This window comes from Bos indicus, chromosome 18 (genome assembly GCF_029378745.1).
Source record: "Bos indicus isolate NIAB-ARS_2022 breed Sahiwal x Tharparkar chromosome 18, NIAB-ARS_B.indTharparkar_mat_pri_1.0, whole genome shotgun sequence".
Lineage (NCBI taxonomy): Eukaryota > Metazoa > Chordata > Mammalia > Artiodactyla > Bovidae > Bos > Bos indicus.
The window spans coordinates 40,610,811-40,630,905 of NC_091777.1; the positions used below are offsets into that span (position 1 = coordinate 40,610,811).

Here is a 20,095-nt window from a genome sequence, read left to right on the forward strand (position 1 = left end):
CCCACTTATCTAGGAAGAGCGTTTTGCAATCTAACTTATTTTCAGTTTTTATATTATTTTCAGAATATTTTATAATAGCTATTCATTGCAGACTTTCCTTTCTCAACTCCTCAGCCCTTAGAACCTCACAACGTTTATCAAAATCTCTTCTTTCAAATCATTTTTCTCCAAACTTCTCTTGCTTTCATTTTCAACTATTGAAAAATATGTGTGTGCATAGAGATTGAGATAGAGATGGATACATATAGATATTGCTATCAGTATGTCAGCTGTTTATGTAAACTGTGGATGCATGGTTATGGATAAAGTGTGTGTGTGTATGTATATATATATATTTATATATATGTGTGTATGTATGTATTTCTTACTAATGTGTGTGTCTGTCTGTATGTATATGTATGTGTGTGCACATCAGTCAGTTTAGTTCAGTCGCTCAGTTGTGTCCGACTCTTTGCAACCCCATGAATCACAGCATGCCAGGCCTCCCTGTCCATCACCAACTCTCTGAGTCCACCCAAACTCATGTCCATTGAGTCGGTGATGCCATCCAGCCATCTCATCCTCTGTCATCCCCTTCTCCTTCTGCCCCCAATCCCTCCCAGCATCAGGGTCTTTTACAATGAGTCAACTCTTCGCGTGAGGTGGCCAAAGTATTGGAGTTTCAGTCAGCATCAGTCCTTCCAAAGAACACCCAGGACTGATCTCCTTTAGGATGGACTGGTTGGATCTCCTTGAAGTCCCAGGGACTCTCAAGAGTCTTCTCCAACACCACAGTTCAAAAGTATCAATTCTTCGGTGCTCAGCTTTCTTCACAGGCCAACTCTCATATCCATACATGACCACTGGAAAAACCATAGCCTTGACTAGATGGACCTTTGTTGGCAAAGTAATGTCTCTGCTTTTTAACATGCTATCTAGGTTGGTCATAACTTTCCTTCCAAGGAGTAAGCGTCTTTTAATTTCATGGCTGCAGTCACCATCTGTAATGATTTTGGAGCCCAAAAAAATAAAGTCTGACACTGTTTCCACTGTTTCCCCATCTATTTGCCATGAAGTGATGGGACCAGATGCCATGATCTTAAATTTCTAAATGTTGAGCTTTAAGCCAACGTTTTCACTCTCCTCTTTCATTTTCATCAAGAGGCTTTTGAGTTCCTCTTCACTTTCTGCCATAAGGGTGGTGTCATCTGCATATCTTAGGTTATTGATATTTCTCCTGGCAATCTTGATTCCAGCTTGTGCTTCTTCCAGCCCAGCGCTTCTCATGATGTACTCTGCATATAAGTTAAATAAGCAGGGTGACAGTATACAGCCTTGATGTGTAAATCACTTTGCTTGTCCTGTATATCAGATTGAAAATGCATAGTGTAGAGGTTGGTAATTCCCCATTGTCTTCTTTGTAGCCTGTTAAACTGGAGGTCGGTGAAGTGAAAGACCTGCTGGTCAGATTTGACCCTTCCTACAAAAATGATCTGAACAACTGGGTGGCCGAAGAAGTTTTAGCCATCAAGTATGTGGAGCACCCTCAAGTGGACATCCTGCACCTGCGTGGAGAAGTGAATTACCCCAACCTCACCTTTGAGACCATGGAGCTGGATTTTGGCTGTATCTTGAATGACACTGAGGTGATCCGCTACGTCATGATCACCAACTGCAGCCCCCTGGTTGTGAAGTTTCGCTGGTTCTTCCTGGTGGATGATGAGGAAAATCAGATAAGGTACCAACCAGCAGGGCAATCCTGCAGAGCTCTCCTGTGCTTTCATTTTTTTAAATCTCCTTTGGACTTTGCACTGAGTTTCCTGTATTCTGAGTCCTGGTCTTCCATGAATATTTTCATTTTTTAACTTCTATTTATTTATTTCTGGCTTTGCTGGGTTTTCTTTGCTGCATGCAAGCTTTCTCTAGTTGCAACAAGCAGGGGCTACTCTTCAGTGGCGATGCCTGGGTTTCTCACTGTGGTGGCCTCTTGTTGCAGAGCATGGGCTCTAGGGTGCGTGGTCCTTCAGTTGTTGCAGCTCTTGGGCTCTAGAGCACAGGCTTCAGTAGTTGTGGTTTATGAGCTTAGTTGTTCCACGGCACGTGGAATATTCCCAAACCAGGACTGAACCAGCGTTGCCTGCATTGGCTGGCGGATTCTTAACTGCTGGACCACCAGGGAAGCCCTCAATAATACTTTCAGTTGGGATAAAGTTCCACAACTAATCACCGACAGAGGAACAAAGAGCCATGGTCCATCCTAGGTTTCACAGGAATAGCAGATAACATATCCTTGAGAGCCCCAATTGCCACTAGACGAACAAAGTGATATCCCTAAGCCTGCTCTAATTTTGAATCTAGCGGTTGGATCATTAGAGATTTATCACTAAAAATAGTCTTTGTCGAGTTTCCTTAATAAGCATTTCAAACTCAAAGCACAAATCGAGTAGGACAACACATGAGGCGTGTGCTCCCCTGAACTCTACCTTCTGCATATTTCAGTGGGTTTTGTCCTGGCCCATAAAGGTACGTTGTATGTATAGACATATACTCATACATGGGAGTGTATGTGAGAGATGGCAAGCACTGAAAGGGAAAAGCTGTCTTCACAATATTTAGGTTTAAAAGTGTCTCTCCTTTTCACTTAGAAGCTAAATCCAACTTAATTTGAAAAACACTTCCTTATAGAAACGGAAGCAGCCTATTTCATTCAGGCCTTAGTAAGTTTCATCTGGGTCAAAACCCACATTGGTGGCCAGGATGAATGGGCTTCTGCGTGTTTCCCTGCTAGATGTTTGGACAGCTCAGTTTTCAACACCTGAATATGAACAGCCATTCTTAACTGGGAGTAGCTCATGTTGTTTCTTGGCTAGTCGATGCTTCCTATACACAGTCTCATCTTGTGTATGACAGCCATCCTTTCCTTTAGCATCCTGTTTCCATGGTAACTATGGCTTGCTCTGCACGTCTTCCGTAAACATCTGATGATAACCCAGTGTAGCACTGAAGCCGGTTCAGGGCCTGAGTGATGAGCCTACTCATTTAGGTGCCAATGATTGACTGTTCAGGTTTGGGATGAAATTTTGTAGATAGTGAACGTTTAAAATAATTATGGAAAAATCAGTCAACCTGACCTAATGAGTTTCGACTACCAGATTGTAGAAGTTATTCTGATGAAACACAGCTAAATGAATTTATTCCATCTGGGAGCAGGGGACATGCTTTATTTATTTTTTTGTTTTCGAGAAGCCATTTCCATAATTTAAAATGATGACATTTTGAAAATGTACTTGGCCAGTACTAGAGGTGATACACTTAATTTTTCATTGGCTTAAACACTCATTTGACCTTTATTTCCCTTTCTTCTTTGTCTTCTGATATCTTGATATTGAGCCTCTTGCTTATATTTCATTTGTTCATTCAGAGAGTCTCTTGGAAACCATTTGATAAGTGACTCTTATACACCAAATACTTAATGAGGCATCAGAGATACAGAAGTAAGACGTGATCCCTGGACTGAGGCTGTTGGGGAAGCAGGTGTGTAAACCACGGTGGGCACATGGTGGTGCCAGGCTCTATGAGAAGCCATGGGGATGAGTGCTCACAGGAGTCAGAGAAGACTACGCTGAGAAGCACAGTTAAATGCTCTAGTCAGAGAAGCCCAGAAACATTCTCAGTTACAGAAATAGCATGTATAGAAGTTAGGATTCATGGATTCTGTCCCAAGTGACAGGAAACCTGGCTCTATGTAAAAACGAAAAACAGAGTTCATTCACTGGTTGCCACAGCTCAAAATTCCAAGTTCATTTTGGCTTCTGGCCTGGCTTAAAGGAAAGACGCAAAGAATGTCCCTGGTGCCAGTCTCCCTGTCTCAGCTCTGCTCTCCTTCACATGTTAGCCATGTTCTCAGAGCTGCCAGCACTCCTGGGGCCATGTCTGTGCGATTCTGAGCCACTGGAAAGGAAGATGAGCCTTGGTCCCAGAATTTTCAGGAGATTCACTCTGATGGGACCATCTTAAATCACCTCTCCTGTCCCCTCCCCTCACCAGTCCCGTCAGGAGAGGGTGAAGCACTTGATTAGCATTGACCTGATTGTGTGCCCCATGCCACGGGCTGCACTGGTGACTCAGAACCACGTGGACTGAAAGGGTGGGAGTGGGGCACATCTCCAGACAAAAGCTGCAATATGGGGGGAGGAATGCGGGAGAAGCAGATGGTACACGCTTGTCAGTGTCCACAGGGCCACAGCACAGACGTCATCTGTAGGGGGCAGTCAGGGAGAGGAGTCTGGGCAGGTAGACTGGCGGAAGCACGTGAGAGGCCTGGGATTCCATGATAAGGACCTTAGACTCTTTCTTGGAGGCACTGGTTGGAGTTGTAATCGGGAGAGTGACAGAGACAGGTTTTCTTGGAAAAATAACCCTTAGCAGCAGTCAGCACAGTTGTCCAACCCTTCCTTCCTGAAACATAATTCCTTTCATGTCTTGAAGAGCACCATACTCTCCTGCTTTTCCTCTTGTCCCCTCGACTGACTATTCCGCAGCTCTTGGCCAGCAACAGCTGGAGTTGTGGGGGCACAGGGCTCCCTCCTAGGCCCTCTGCTCCTCCTGGAGTCGCCCCACCCACAGCTTCACTCAGCTCCTGTGGCAGAGGCTTCTGAATGTGTATCCACTCCTAGAACCCTCGGAGTTGCACGTTTACCTTCTTGACATCTCCTCTTGGCTGTTTCATAGGCGACTCATGTCCAGTGTACCGCACTCCAAACTCAGGCTCAGTCCCCTCCCTGCTTCTCCTCCAGGGCCCCTGTTCCAGTAAATGACCCCACTGGCCTCCTGGGAGGCATCCAGATTTCTTCCTCTTTCTTATCCCATGTGCCCCATCAAATCCATCACCAAATTCTACCTACTCCACCTTCTAAAAACCTCTCATTCCCATTCCCATGGTTGTTACACTAATTGAAGGTATCCTTGCCTCTTCCCTGGACCGTTGTGATAGCCTCTGACTGGGTTTTCAGCCTTTGAGGACACCCGTGCTTTTTGAGATTAAGTATAGATACTCACTGTATTCCTCAAGGCTCAACATGTACCACCCCTGTGTTCCTCTCCAAGTGTTCCTCACTCTGCTGTCTGCTGCCACCTTGACATCTTTCTGTTTGCTCACATGCCAGCCTCTTTCCTGCCCTGTGCTGTTGTTGCCTCACGCCTTCTCTCTGCTGGAAGCTCTACCTGCTCACCTAGCTAGCCCTGCTGCCTTGTCAAGTCTCAGGTTAAACTTCCTTCCCTGAGAAGCCTTCTCTAAGACCCTTCCCTACTGGAGATCCCCTGTCATAGGCACTGGTAGCCCGTCTCCTCCGTGACTCATCACATTTGAACTCTGGCTTAGGTTCAACTCCCCTGCTGGCTCTTAATCCCTGTGAGACTAGGGAGTGCATCTGACCTGTGACTTCTTTATCCCTGGGCCCAGCACAGTCCATAGCACAGAGTGAGTCTTGAAAGAATATTTTGTAATTAATCAACTTCTCTCCCTGCCCCTGGTGTTTGTAGTGAGAGGAGAGTCATTTCATAACTGGTTTAACATTCTTCTCTGTGAGCTTCCTGGCACCTGCCAAATGGAAAGGTTCAAGGCATAAATGTCACCTTGCATAGAAAAAAATGCCACTTGCTGTGGCCTGTCAGGAAAACATGAACCACTCATTGACTAAAGGTCACTTTTATCAGATATACTAACACAAACCTTTCATTTCCAATCAGAAATTCCTCTAACCCTCACAACTAATAAAAGAAACAAAATCGTAAAAGAGGATTTTCTTTTTTATTAGACAGGATATGAGGAGATCTCAACACTGTCAATATTCCTACCTGTCACAGCACACATATATCACACCGAAGGGAGTGTGTGTGTACATGTGTGCAGACATGTGTCTGTGCATTTGGGAGTTTGTGTATATGTGTGAGATTTTGTAGGCAATTCTGACTCAGACATTCAAAGCGTCTCTCTTGTTTGAGCATAATTTTTGTTCCAAAAATTTTTCCATCTCATGTCACACATAAAAACAAAGAAGTGAAGTGGGCAAGTGTGTTTGGTAAGCACTCTGTAAGCCTGCCATTGTCTGAAACCCACTCATCTATGTGAGTCCCTGTGCATGACAGGGTTGTAGACTGACTCTGGTAGATGACAGTCCAGTTGCTCACGTGTAGTGAGGAAGATGGGTGACACATCGGGGCTGGGCACGGCTGCCGGCCTGGCCAGCGCTGTAGGAATGTACCCTTTCTTTGGCCTGACTGCTCAGCTGGATAAGAACATGATGTTTCATGGCATCCGTGTAGAAGGAGAGCAAAGGAACACCCACACTCAAACCAGGCTTTGCTCTGAAGAGACCAGAGAGAGCCAAGCAGATGCTGGCTCAGCTGGCATCTGTGCCCAGACTAAGAGCTGCAGGCTGACGCGATGTTAGAACTTCGAGCGTGGGCCACGTGGTCCCCAAGGACAGCTTTGCCTTTTCATTTCCAAACCAGATTATAAATAAATCAAATACAAGAGCCTAAGGTAGCCCAGCCTGACAGCAAAAGAACATGTATTGTTCTCACACTGATTTTTCTGTGGTGAGCATCATTTATCCAATACTGTGATTGTAAGAGGAGAGTGGAACGGCTGGAAGCGCGATAGAGGGACGCTCATTGCCTGGAGGCTTCTGTCTGTTTCTTCATCACCCCTCACTCTGTCTTGCCTTGGAAGTGGAACTTTTTAAAGACACGGAGTCAGTGGTAGCTGAGGTCCTGGGCTGTGGAATTGGACATGGCTGGTTATGTCCTCCTAGGTCTGTGCTCCTAAATGTATGACCCTGTGCCCTGGTTTACTTACCTGTAGAAGCGGGTAATGCAGAAACCGAAAAGAGTTGTGAGCACTAAATGTTTATGAAGTGCATGTGTCTCCAAGATGACACTTGAAAGAAAAGTCTGCAACTGGTGGCTGTTTCCAGGTCTCAAAAGGTTCCTTCATCTCTGTTCCTTCCCACCAAGGGCTGCTAAGCGAAACCCTCCCCAGGACCCTAAGCGTTAGAACCACAGGATCTTTAGACACCCAGATAATGGACTCAGATCCCTTTTTCTTCTAAAGGGTAGAAACTCACTTCCCTGTACCAGGCCACATTCACCAAGGCTGAAGCCGAGCCTTCACAGGCCAAGTGTGGGCCGGATGGCCAGGCCCAGCTTGCCTCCCTGTCCTCCCCACCACTCCTCTCCACAACCAGGTAAGCCCGGACTCAGGGTCAAGGATAAGCCCTTGCTTTGCCCAAGGGCCCAATCAAGAAAACAAAAATGTTTAGGGGGAAAATAAAATGAGGCTTTATTTTTCTTTCAAAACAAAAATAATTTTATTGAGTCCCCTGGGGCAGGCACTGGGTATCCTTGCACCACAGCCTTCCAGGGCTGCTCAGTACGCTGAGAGCCTGGCCTCTGAGGCAGCCTCCCACTCAGCCACCTGCCCCACCTGACTTGGTGGATGGCTGAGGGTCCCTGAGCCTCGGCTTCCTCATCTGAAATGAGGGCGATTGTAATGGCGCCTCCCACATATGGATGTGGTGAGGATTGACTCCACCCCTACTCAGAGCTTAGATCTTCGCCCATCACATAATAAATGATCAGGAAGTGTCAGGTGTTATGGTCATTCCTTTATTGAGGAAATCATTGGATTGGCACCCCTGTGCAAACACAGGACCTATTTGAGAAGAAGGGTCCCAGAGTTGGCTTGGAGATACCTTCTCCTGAAATCAGTCAAAAGCTACAGAGCCTGAGGGCCACAGGTTATCTCTTGCTAGCCTGAGCATTTATCCCTTTCATAAATAACCCTCTCCCTTCCAGGCCCTGAACCTCTTGGAATCCTTTAAACTTCTGCAGCATGGTTTTTTCTTTTCCGCCTTCCAGGAAGTTTGTACAAGAAATTATAGAGCCTGAGGCCTAGAGGACAAGCAGCTCTGTTGACGGAGCAAGAAGGTCAAAAAAGGGAACAGAAATGGCCACAGATGGCTTCAGGCAAAGTGCCAAGTCAAGTCAAGTTAGGCCCCTCCCACCCCCCTTTTTGCCCTAATTGTCCCCCTGCTTGTATTTGACCCAGAATGATGATTTTACAGCCTACAGAATGACTCCAGGGGCACCAGGGACTAACCCTTCACCTGTATGAGTCTCCTTTTGCTGCTTAACAGACCACCATAAGCTGATGCTGGCAGGAAGTAGACAGCACGCCTAAAGGATTGGTCTAGATGAGGTTAGGAAAGAGCGCGGAGGCCTGAAGGGATAAGGGGTGAGACTTAACCAGAACCTCCGTGGCCTTCCTCACCAGTTCAGGATGTCCTGTGACCTGTTCTTCTGAGTCATGTATGGCTGAGGGTTGAGGGGCAGTTGACCTAAGAATATCCCCTGAGCAGTGGGGCAGAGGTACTGGGGATTAGAACTTCAACACAGTATTTCAAGGGGGACCTTGAATTCAGCTCATAACAGTCTTTAATTAAAAAAATTTAAATCAGCAAATGTATGAGTAAACATTCAAAGAGTAAAAAGGTCATGACATCAGAAGCCCATGAGCCAGGGAAATGGTAACAATATGACTGGGAGGTTCTGCAGGGCCAGTCAGGTCATGCTAAGAAATTTGATTTTTCTTCCAAAATGTGGTGAAAAGCTATGGAAGGGTTTAAAGTAAGAGAGTGACATGGGCTACTGTGAACCAGAAACAGCAGTCCTTAGAATAACTGTAACTGCAAGAGGTCATTATCAGCAGGCCCATTAAAGGAGGGACAGACTCATTAAAGACACTTCTATGGGTATACTTAAGAAAGAAGGAAAATTATCTGATATAATGTCTAAGATTCAAGAAAGATTTCTGAACTAAGAAAATGGTACGTTATGGGTAAAGTTAAACTCCATTAACTACATAAAATGATAATAGTAATGTAAAATCTGGGGGATAAATATCATTGCAATATAGGACTGAAATACTGTTCACTGTGAAAGAGGAGAAATCAAAGATTTTAGGTCTTTGAATTGTTCCAGAAGAGGGAAAAAGTAAAGGGGACAATTACAGTCAATCCAAAGATAAATTTAAAAATTAGGGGAAGGGGTGACATGGAGAAGATACAGAGAAAATTTTTAAAAATTACAAAATAAAATGATAAAGTAAATCCAAATGTATCAGTAATTGAAATCAATGTAAATTAAACTAGCTAAGAAAATGGCTGTGCTTCTGGATTTTACTCACAATTATTTTAAAAAGAGATATCTGAAAAATAAGGACATGGTAATGTAAAAGGATGGGAAAAGATAAAACAGGCATATCTTGAGGGGGAGTTCTGACAAACCTATGACACGTCAGTTCAGTTCAATTCAGTCACTCAGTCGTGTCCGACTCTTTGCGACCCCATGAATCGCAGCACGCCAGGCCTCCCTGTCCATCACCAACTCCCGGAGTTCACTCAGACTCACATCCATCGAGTCGGTGATACCATCCAGCCATCTCATCCTCTGTCGTCCCCTTTTCCTCCTGCCCCCAATCCCTCCCAGCATCAGGGTCTTTTCCAATGAGTCAACTCTTTGCATGAGGTGGCCAAAGTACTGGAGTTTCAGCTTTAGCATCATTCCTTCCAAAGAACACCCAGGGCTGATCTCCTTTAGAATGGACTGGATGGATCTCCTTGCAGTCCAAGGGACTCTCAAGAGTCTTCTCCAACACCACAGTTCAAAAGCATCAATTCTTCGGTGCTCAGCTTTCTTCACAGTCCAACTCTCACATCCATACATGACCACTGGAAAAACCACAGCCTTGACTAGACGGACCTTTGTTGGCAAAGTAATGTCTCTGCTTTTTAACATGCTATCTAGGTTGGTCATAACTTTCCTTCCAAGGAGTAAGTGTCTTTTAATTTCATGGCTGCAGTCATCATCTGCAGTGGTTTTGGAGCCCCAAAAAATTAAGTCTGACACTCTTTCCACTGTTTCCCCGTCTATTTCCCATGAAGTGATGGGACCAGATGCCATGATCTTCGTTTCCTGAATGTTGAGCTTTAAGCCAACGTTTTCACTCTCCCCTTTCACTTTCATCAAGAGGCTTTTGAGTTCCTCTTCACTTTCTGCCATAAGGGTGGTGTCATCTGCATATCTGAGGTTATTGATATTTCTCCCAGCAATCTTGATTCCAGCTTGTGCTTCTTCCAGCCCAGCGTTTCTCATGATGTACTCTGCATATAAGTTAAATAAGCAGGGTGACACTATACAGCTTTGACGTACTCTTTTTCGTATTTGGAACCAGTCTGTTTTTCCATGTCCAGTTCTAACTGTTGCCTCCTGACCTGCATATAGGTTTCTCAAGAGGCAGGTCAGGTAGTCTGGGATTCCCATCTCTTTCAGAATTTTCTACAGTTTATTGTGATCCACACAATCAAAGGCTTTGGCATAGTCAATAAAGCAGAAATAGATGTTTTTCTGGAACTCTCTTGCTTTTTCAATGATCCAGCAGATGTTGGCAATTTGATCTCTGGTTCCTCTGCCTTTTCTAAAACCAGCTTGAACATCTGGAAGTTCACAGTTCACGTATTGCTGAAGCCTGGCTTGGAGAATTTTGAGCATTACTTTACTAGCGTGTGAGATGAGTGCAATTGTGTGGTAGTTTGTGCATTCTTTGGCATGCCTTTCTTTGGGATTGGAATGAAAACTGACCTTTTCCAGTCCTGTGGCCACTGCTGAGTTTTCCAAATTTGCTGGCATACTGAGTGTAGCACTTTCACAACATCATCTTTCAGGATTTGAAATAGCTCAACTGGAATTCCATCACCTCCACTAGCTTTGTTCATAGTGATGCTTTCTAAGGCCCACTTGACTTCACATTCCAGGATATCTGGCTCTAGGTGAGTGATCACACCATCGTGATTATCTTGGTCATGAAGCTCTTTTTTGTACAGTTCTTCTGTGTATTCTTGCCATCTCTTCTTAATATCTTCTGCTTCTGTTAGGTCCATACCATTTCTGTTAAAAAATACTGTATTTTAACTGACACGTCAGTTAAAATATACTTAATTTTGTATTATCATTTTAAAATTTTTATTGGTGAATAGTTGGTTTACAATGTTGTATCTGTTGCATAGCAAAGTGAATCAGTTATACACATACATATATCCACTCTTGAAAATTTTAGATTCCTTTCCCATATAGGTCATTACAGAGTGTTGAGTAGAGTTCCCTGTGCTATAAAATAGGTCCTTATTAGTTATCTCTTTTCTGTATAGTAGTGTGTATATGCCAATCCCAATCTCCCAGTATATCCCTCCCCTCCTCCCTGCTTCCCCCAACCCCCACCCTGGCAACTGTAAAAATAGACTTTGAAACAAAAAAAAAGCATTGCTAGAGATCAAGAAAGTTACTAGGTCATTTTTTAAAAGTTCAGTTCACCAGAAAGATATAATAAATCTAAACTCCACATGTCTCAAAACATAACTTCAAAACACTTAAAGCAGATACTCAGAGGACCACAAGTAGAAGGAGACAAATCTACTGTCTTTAATAACACTCTCTCAAGCAGACAGAAAATCAGCAAGACTATATAGTTTTCATTGCCCCATGGAGTAGCCACCAAGGCTCATGTAGCTATTTAAATTAAAATTTTTTTAATTAAAAATGCAGCTCCTTAGTCACACTCGCCACATTTTAAGTGCTGATAATCACATGTGGGTTAGTGGTTATTGTATTTAATACCATAGATATAGAACATTTCATCACTGCAGAAAGTTTTGTTAGACAACTCTGCTACAGACAACTTGAACACAATTAACAGGCTCAATATAATTGATATATGTTGAACATCCCACTAAGAAAAACTCATCCAGCCCTATGGAACATTTATGAAAAATTATCATATTCTAGGGCTTAAAGCAAATGTCAACAAATACGTTAGAAATGGATAACAAATAGATATTTAAAAACAAAGAAGTACATAGGCCTAGACATTTTAAAATACACTTCTGAATAATCTAGGGTGAAAAAAATCACAATGAAATTTAGTAAATACTTAGATTGAATGATGGGCTTCCCTGGTGGCTCATCAGTAAAGAATCCACCTGCAATGCAGAAGATGTGGGTTTGATCCCTGGGTTGGGAAGAGCCTCTGGAGAAGGAAATCACAATCCACTCCACTATTCTTGCCGGGAAAACCCCATGGTCAGAGGTGCCTAGTGGGCTATAGTCCATGGGGTCGCCAAGAGTCAGACACAACTTAGTAGATAAACAAGAACAACAGATTGAATGAGGATGGAAAAAAAATAGTGGTAATAAAAGCTAAAGTGTAGTTATAAAAAATTTTTATTGGATTATAGTTGATTTACAATGTTGTGTTAGTTTCAGATGAGTCAGTTATGTAGATACATATATTCATTCTTTTTCATCTTCTTTTCTCATATAGGTTATCACAGAATTTGAGTAGAGTTTCTTATGGCTATACAGTAGGTCCTTGTTGGTTATCTATCTTTTATATAGTAGTGGTGGTTGGTGGTTTAGTTGCTAAGTTGTGTCCAACTCTTGTGACGCCATGGAGTATAGCCTGCCGGGCTCCTCTTGTCTGTGGGATTTTCCAGGCAAGAATACTGGAGTGGGTTGCCATTTCCTTCTCCATTATATAGTAGTATGTGTATGTTAATCCCAAACTTCTGATATGTCTCCCCAACTTCCCATGCTTCCCCTTTGGTTTTCAATATCTGGAAGTCTTGTTTGTTTTATAAATAAGCTTATTAGTATCATTTTTAAAAATTAGATTCCACATATGAGTGATATCATATGGTATTTATCTTTCTCTGTCTTTAGTGTGATCATCTATCTCTAGGTGCATCCATCTTGCTACAAATGGCATTATTTTGTTCTTTTATGACTGAGTAAATGTTCCATTATATGTATGTGCCACATCTTCTTTATCCATTCCTCTGTTGATGGACATGTAGGTAACTTCCATGTCTCAGCTACTGTAAATAGTGCTGCATGAACATTGGGGTGCATGTATCTTTTCGAAGTATGGTTTTATTCAGATATATATGCCCGGGAGTGAGATTGTTGGATCATACGGTAGTTCTGTTTTTTAGGGAATCTCCATACTGTTCTCTATAGTGGTTGTACCAGTTTACATTCCCACAAACAGTGTAGGAGGGTCCCTTTTTCTCTACACCCTCTTCAGCACTTACTGTTTGTAGATTTTTTTGATGATGGACATTTTGGCTCGTGTAAGGTTATACCTCATAATTTTGATTTGCATTTCTAGTGATAATTAGTGATGTTGAACATTTTTTCATATGCTTTTTGGTCATCTCTATATCTTCTCTGGAGAAATGTCTGTTTGGATCTCCTCCCCATTTTTTGATTGGGTTGTTTGTTTTTTTGACGTAGAACTGCATGAGCTGTTTGTATATTTTGGCGATTAATCCCTTGTCAGTCAGTCACTTTGTTTGCAAATATTTTCACCCATTTTGTGGGGACAGGCCAGGCATGCTGCTCAGCATTTTTGAATTCACAGGACAGCCCCCAACAACAAAGAATTATCTATTCAAAATATTGATAGTGCTTCCATTGACAAACTCTACTTTAGATGCTTATGTTACAAAAGAAGGGAGGCTGAAAATTGAGTTGAACATTTACACCTTTAGAAGTTGGGTAAATAGATAATAAAGTCAAAGAGAATAGACAGAAGGAAATACTAAATGTATGGCCAGAAACTAATGAAAGAGAAAATTAAATAAAATACAAAGAATCAACAAAGCCAGGCGTTGGCTATTTGAAGAGACTATCAATAAAATTGATAGATTCAAGCAAGACTGACCAAAAAAAAAAAAGACTCAACTATTGCTAGGAATACACAAGTGATATAACTACAATTGTAGCAGATATTAAAAAGCTGAAATTTTCATGAGTAACTTTATGGAAAATTTTGAAAAATTGGATCAATTCCTAGAAAAATACAACTTTTGAAAACTAACTTTAAAAAAAGAAATACAAATAGTCTTTTAATCAGTAAAGAAATTGAATAGTTTCAAGTCTTTCTATAATAAAACAGTAGTCCTGATAGACAAAAGCAAGTTTTTCCAAGCATTCAAGGAACAAATAATTCCCAACTTACACAAATTATTTTTTATATTACTTATTTTTTTATTGAAGTACAGTTGATGTATAATATTGTATAAATTACAGGTGTATAATATAGTGATTCACAATTTTAAAGGTTATACTCCACTAATAGTTATTATAAAATATTAGCTATGTTTTCCATGTTATACAGTATGTCCTTGTAGTTTATTTTATACATAATAGTTTCTAACTTTTACTTCCCTACCCCAATATTGCCCATCCCATCTTCCCTCTCCCCACTCGTAACCACTATTTTGTTCTCTATATCTGTGACTCTGTTTCTTTTTTGTTACATGCACTAGTTTGTTGTATTTTTTAAGATTCCTCAAATATGATATCATATAGTATTTGTCTTTCTCTGTGTGACTTATTTCAGTTAGCATAATGTTGTTATCCAACCATGTTGTTGGAAATGGCAAAATTTCCTTCTTTTATGGCTGAGAAGTATTCCATTATATATACACACACACATTCCAGTATATACCTAGGAATGGAATTGGCAGGTCATACAATAGTTCTATTTTTAGTTTCTTGAGAAACCTCCATACTGTTTTTCTCAGTGGCTGCATCAACTTATGTTTCCATCAGCAGTATTTGAGGAGTCCCTTTTCTTCACATCCTTTCCAGCATTTGTTATTTGTGTCCCTTTTTATAACTCTTCTGATAGGTGTGCAGTGATAGCTCATTATAGTTTCAAAAATTTGCATTTCTCTGATAATTAATGATGTTGAACATCCCTTTGTATGCCTGTTGGACATCTGCATGTCTTCTTTGGGAAAATGTCTATTCAGGTATTCTGCCCATTTTTAAATCAAATTTTTTGTTTTTCTGATGTTGAGTTGTATGAGCTGTTTATATATTTTGGGTATTAACCCCTTATTGGTGATATCATTTCAAGTATTTTTCTTCCATTTAGTACATCTTTTCATTTTGTTGATGGCTTCCTTTGCTTACACAACTCACAAACTTACATAACTCTTGAGAAGTAAAAAGAAAATATTACTTACGTCATTTTTTTAAACTAAACTAGCCAAAACCAATTAAGCTAGATCAGAGACATAAATATTTCATGTCATTATCACTCATTAATTAACAAATGTGAATGCAAAATATCCACCAAAATGTTAGCAAACTGAACCCAGCAAAGGATAAAAAGATGGAATATCATGACCAAGTTGGGCTTATTCCAGGAATGCAAGATTGATTCAAGATATGAAAAATCTAAACATGCATCACTTTACTATTTTAAAGAAATATGGTCCTTTCAATAGTAAAATTAAGGAAAACCCATTTAATAAAGCTAAACAACTGTTCATGGGAAAATTCCTCAACTCCATCAAGGAGAATTTGAAAAACAATAATATGTTAAAATTATTTCCTTTAACATCACAAACAAGACAAAGTTGCATTTCTATTCAGTAATTTACTAAAGAGCCTGGCCAGTGCAAGAAGATACAAAAATAAATAAAAGGGGCTAGATTTGGAAAGAAAGAAATGAAACTGCCATGTTATGATTACTTATATAAAAAACTCAAAATAATCCATAGCAGATTATTAGAATTAGGAAAAAAATTTAGTGAGGATGATGGATGGGTATGAGTTATAAAAGCCAAATGCATTTCTGTGTACCAGCAACAAATAAAAAAGAGAATGCAAATTTTTAAATGTAGGAATAAATTTAACAACATTGCAAATATCTTTATGTATAAAATAATTTTATTAGAACTCATTTTAAAAGATGTAAGTACAAGGTGAGACATACTATGATCTTTGCTTTAAAAGACTCAATTTGTTAAAGATATTATATTTCTCCCCAAAATTATAGTTTCAATGCACCTATAATCAAAATCCCAACAGGTTGATTCTAAAATATTAATATATATGCAAGAGCAAAGGGACAAGACTAGTCAAGTCCCTCCAAAGTAACAGGTCTTTCTCTACTGGGTTACACATTAGTATGAAAATATAGTGATTTTAATAGTGTGGTATTGGTGCACAGATAGGCAAATGGACTAAAGAACAGAATAGAGTCCAAAAACAGACCCATACATGTATGGGAACATAACTAAGTTGAAATCATAAAACAAAGGAGAAGGAATGGTATATTCAGTGAATGATCTAGGGACAATCCACTATCTATGGAGGAAAAAAAGCCTAAATGCATCCCTAAACTCACACTATACAAAAAATTAATTCCATATGGGTTAAAGGTATAAAAGTCTGAACTTTAAATATGAAAAAAATGTGGGATGATGCCTTGATGATCTCTGAATAAAGGGGAATTTTTTAAACAAGATAACAAAAGGCTTAAGGTTCAAAATAACAGAAACTTAAAGAAACTTTTCATAGTTTCTGCCTTAAATTTGAGAACTTTTATTCCTTTTTACACCATAGAAAAGAATGAAAGACAACTTACAAACTGAAAAAGGTTTCAGCATACATATTACCTTAAAATTATTAGAGTACATAATACATAAAGCATGCCTTTGAAGGAAGAAACATGTAATTCAATTTTAAAAGGGAGGAAATGAGCAGTTATTTCACAGAAGAGATCTGAATGGCCAGTAAGCGTATCAAAAGATGTTCCATCTTATTAGTAATCTTGAAAATGGAAATTAAAACAACTGGGCACCATGGCACACCCACCATATTAAATGCAATACAGCCATACTGAATGTTGTTGAGGGTGTGGAGGTTAGAAGCACATGCATTGATAATAGGCTTCTAAACCAACACAGTTACTTTGGAAAGCAACATGTCACTCACTGATCATTGATCCTGAACATTCCCAAGGCTATGCTTATCTGGTTTTGTACCATCTTTCTTTGGTTCTGCTTCTGTTCTCAGCCCAGTTGGTCAGTACGTGCCATCAGTTTTTCCTCAAAAGTGTTTCCTGGATCGGTCCTGCCTTCTAGCTCCTAGCCACCCTCTTACTCAGGCATCCGTCCTTCCTGGTTCCCGCCGCACTGCTAGACAGCTTGCTTCCCTCTAGCCCACACCACATACTGCTTTTCTTCGGGCTACCGCTTTCATCATCTCATTTCCTTCTCCTGACATCTGCTGCTTTTCAAGGCCAGACTTTCCATCTGTGCTTCTCTCCATCAGTAATCTCTCTCTTACCAGAGAGATTTTTGGCCTCTAGCTTTTTGCCTTCGGCACAAGTGCTCCACATCTTGGAAAGCCCTCCTCTTAATCCTCTTGTGTCAAGCACCATCTCTGTATGAGGAGCCAGAGGAAAACAGTACACTAGTCACACCTTTCACTGCCTTTTTCAAATTCAGCTGGCTTTTGGCCCGTTGCTTAACTGAAACTGCCTCTCTGGGTCAGTAATGATTTCAAACCCAGCTGAAGCCCTTTCTCACTCCACAGTGTTCCTTGACATTCACTCTTGTTTTATTGTGAAATTACATCATGTAGGCAAAAGCATGTATAACACATGCACATAGCTTAAGAATAGTAATGAATTCAACACCTACATCTTATCACCCTCATCATAAATATAACACCATTGGTAAATCTGAAGCCCCTGATGAAAGAGAACAATGTGAGGTCAGCCCCCAGCTGTCCTGCTTATCCTCCATGCTGACGCCCCTGGAAGCCCCCCAGGCCTCCCACAGCCCATTTATCTAGAATCTCCTCTCCTGCTATGATGTCCAGCTAAAAACAGGGGATCACATTTGCCTCTGGGACTAATGGGAGGGTTTCACACCATGTTTCAAGTCTGAGCTTCCAGAAATAAGTTCCTGCCTTTGTAGTCAGCCTGCAAGTGACTCCAGTCCAAGAAAAGGGCGACTTTTCACTCTCTTCATATTTAACTTAAAAGTGATCACCATGTGAGGAATCGTACAGTCTGCTTCTGTTTGCAGTTTAATTTAGTCCAATTTCCTGAGATACGTTACCCCATAGAGAAATGAATTGGGCTGCCTTTTCATTTCAATTTTGAGTGTTATAAAACTTCTAGTACTGTTTTTATGTTATTATAGAAGAATTCCAGTTACCTTATTTTAGATTCATTCTTTTTAAGGCATCTTTTCAATGTCTCAAATTCAGTGGAGGGCGTCAGGCGTTTAGATATTCAGTGTGAACTAACCTGGCTTCTAAAGGAATCAGTGGTAAGTTATAGGTGCACATCTGAACCTGAGTTAGGATGACATCTGCTTGCTTCATATAGTGATCTGATTTATCCACATGTTTGTATTAAGATTTCCCAACTCCCCCAAAGCTAGCTATATCTACTAAGAGCCAGACATGAAAGAAATTGACAATTTTTTAACGTCTGGCCCTTAGTAGATATAGCTAGCTTTGGGGGAGTTGGGAAATCTTAAGTAATACACACGTGGATGAATCAGATCCCAGGGAACTGTGTTCAATGTTATATGGCAGCCTGGATGGGAGAAGAGTTTAGGGGAGAAGGGATACACGTATATGTATGGTCAAGTCGTTTTGTTGTTCACCTAAAACTATCACAATGTTGTTAATTGGCTATACCCCAAAACAAAATAAAAAACTTAAAATTTTTTAAAAGAAGAAATTGACTTTAAAAGCTGTCCTGTTTTGGAAACATTTCTGAAGAGCTTTGAAGCTGATTGTAAGGGAGATTTCACAGCCCACCTGTTCGGCAGCATGTAGCAGTGGAGACACCTTCTGGAGCTTTTATAGAAGTGGTCACTTATCACGGAAATCCCTCTGGAGAGCTTCAAGGTAGACTCTGGGCACACCCCTCTACTCTTACCTTCCAACAAAACTGTAGGAAGTCACTGCAGGGGCAAGGTCAACTGTGTCTTGCTTTCCATATTTAGATACAATCAGAATGGGTCCCTCCTCTTCCAGAGAAAGCTTTTAGACAATGCACTGTATGTTCCTTATGTTGTAGATTCCAATTACTTTTACAATAATAAAAAAAAAAAGCCTACTTTATGAGTCACTGCCTTGGGCATGGCCTGGCATGAAGTAACCAGGGAGGAGCCTTCTCCTGTTGTCCAGGAAAGTGTGAAGGGCATCAGCTTTGGAGCCAGGCTGACTTAGCTCAGCCACTGACTTACTCTAGGAGTTTTATCATCTGAAGACTGAAGACCATCATCATACCTACCTCATCAACCTGTTGTGAGGATTTAACTAGGCAGTCCTTGAAAAGAAAGTAAAAGTATTAGTCCTTTAGTCATGTCCGACTCATTGCCATCCCATGGACTGTAGCCCACCAAGCTTCTCTGTCCATGGACTTCTCCAGGCAAGAATTCTGGAGTGGATAGCCATTCTCTTCTCCAGGGGATCTTCCCAACCCAGGGATCAAACTCAAATCTCCTGCATTGCAGGAAGATTCTTTATCATCTGAGCCACCTGGGTCAGGAAGATCCCCTGGAGAAGGGAGTGGCTACCCACTCCAGTATTCTTGACTGGAGAGTTCCATGGACAGAGGAGTCTGGTGGGCTTAAGTTCATGGGGTTCCAAACAGTCAGACACAACTGAGCAACTAAAACACAGGCAGTCCTTAGAAAGGCCCGACCCTGCTTAGCTTCCGAGATCAGACGAGATCGGGCGCGTTCAGGGTGGTATGGCCGGAGACTAATATAATAGTTGAGAGAGAGTAAGAGGTGCTAATTGTTGGCTACGGTTACTTTATTAGGGCCTGTCTTAGTCCATATGGGCTGCTAAAACAACTACCGCAGACTGGGTGGCTTAAAACGACAGACGTTTATTTCATACAGTTTTGGGTAGGCAAGTTGTTCTTAAAGAACCACGGGTGATTCGGCGGATAGCTGCAGGGAGATCCATTGTTCTGGAAGCAGCAGTTCCTTCTGAGAACCTTTAAAAACAGTATAAGTAACTTGAGGTCTCGGCTGTTCGGTTGTGTCTCACCAACGTGCAGCTTAGAACAGGTAGGCCAGTTGGAAGCGTTCTGGGACATAACAGAGGGCTCAGGCAGGCTGCTTTCCGTGTCAGAAAGTGTGTAGGTGCCAGATGGGAGCAGATGATG

At 41.3% G+C, this 20,095-nt stretch overlaps 1 protein-coding gene across 1 annotated transcript in view; it reads left to right on the plus strand.

Annotated features, from left to right (window-relative positions):
- The window catches only part of HYDIN (HYDIN axonemal central pair apparatus protein), a 345,392-nt gene that overhangs the window by 207,867 nt on the left and 117,430 nt on the right, over nt 1-20,095 (plus strand). Inside the window, 1 exon segment of the mRNA XM_070770879.1 lies at nt 1,404-1,717. Within this exon segment, the coding sequence (XP_070626980.1) occupies nt 1,404-1,717 (314 nt within the window).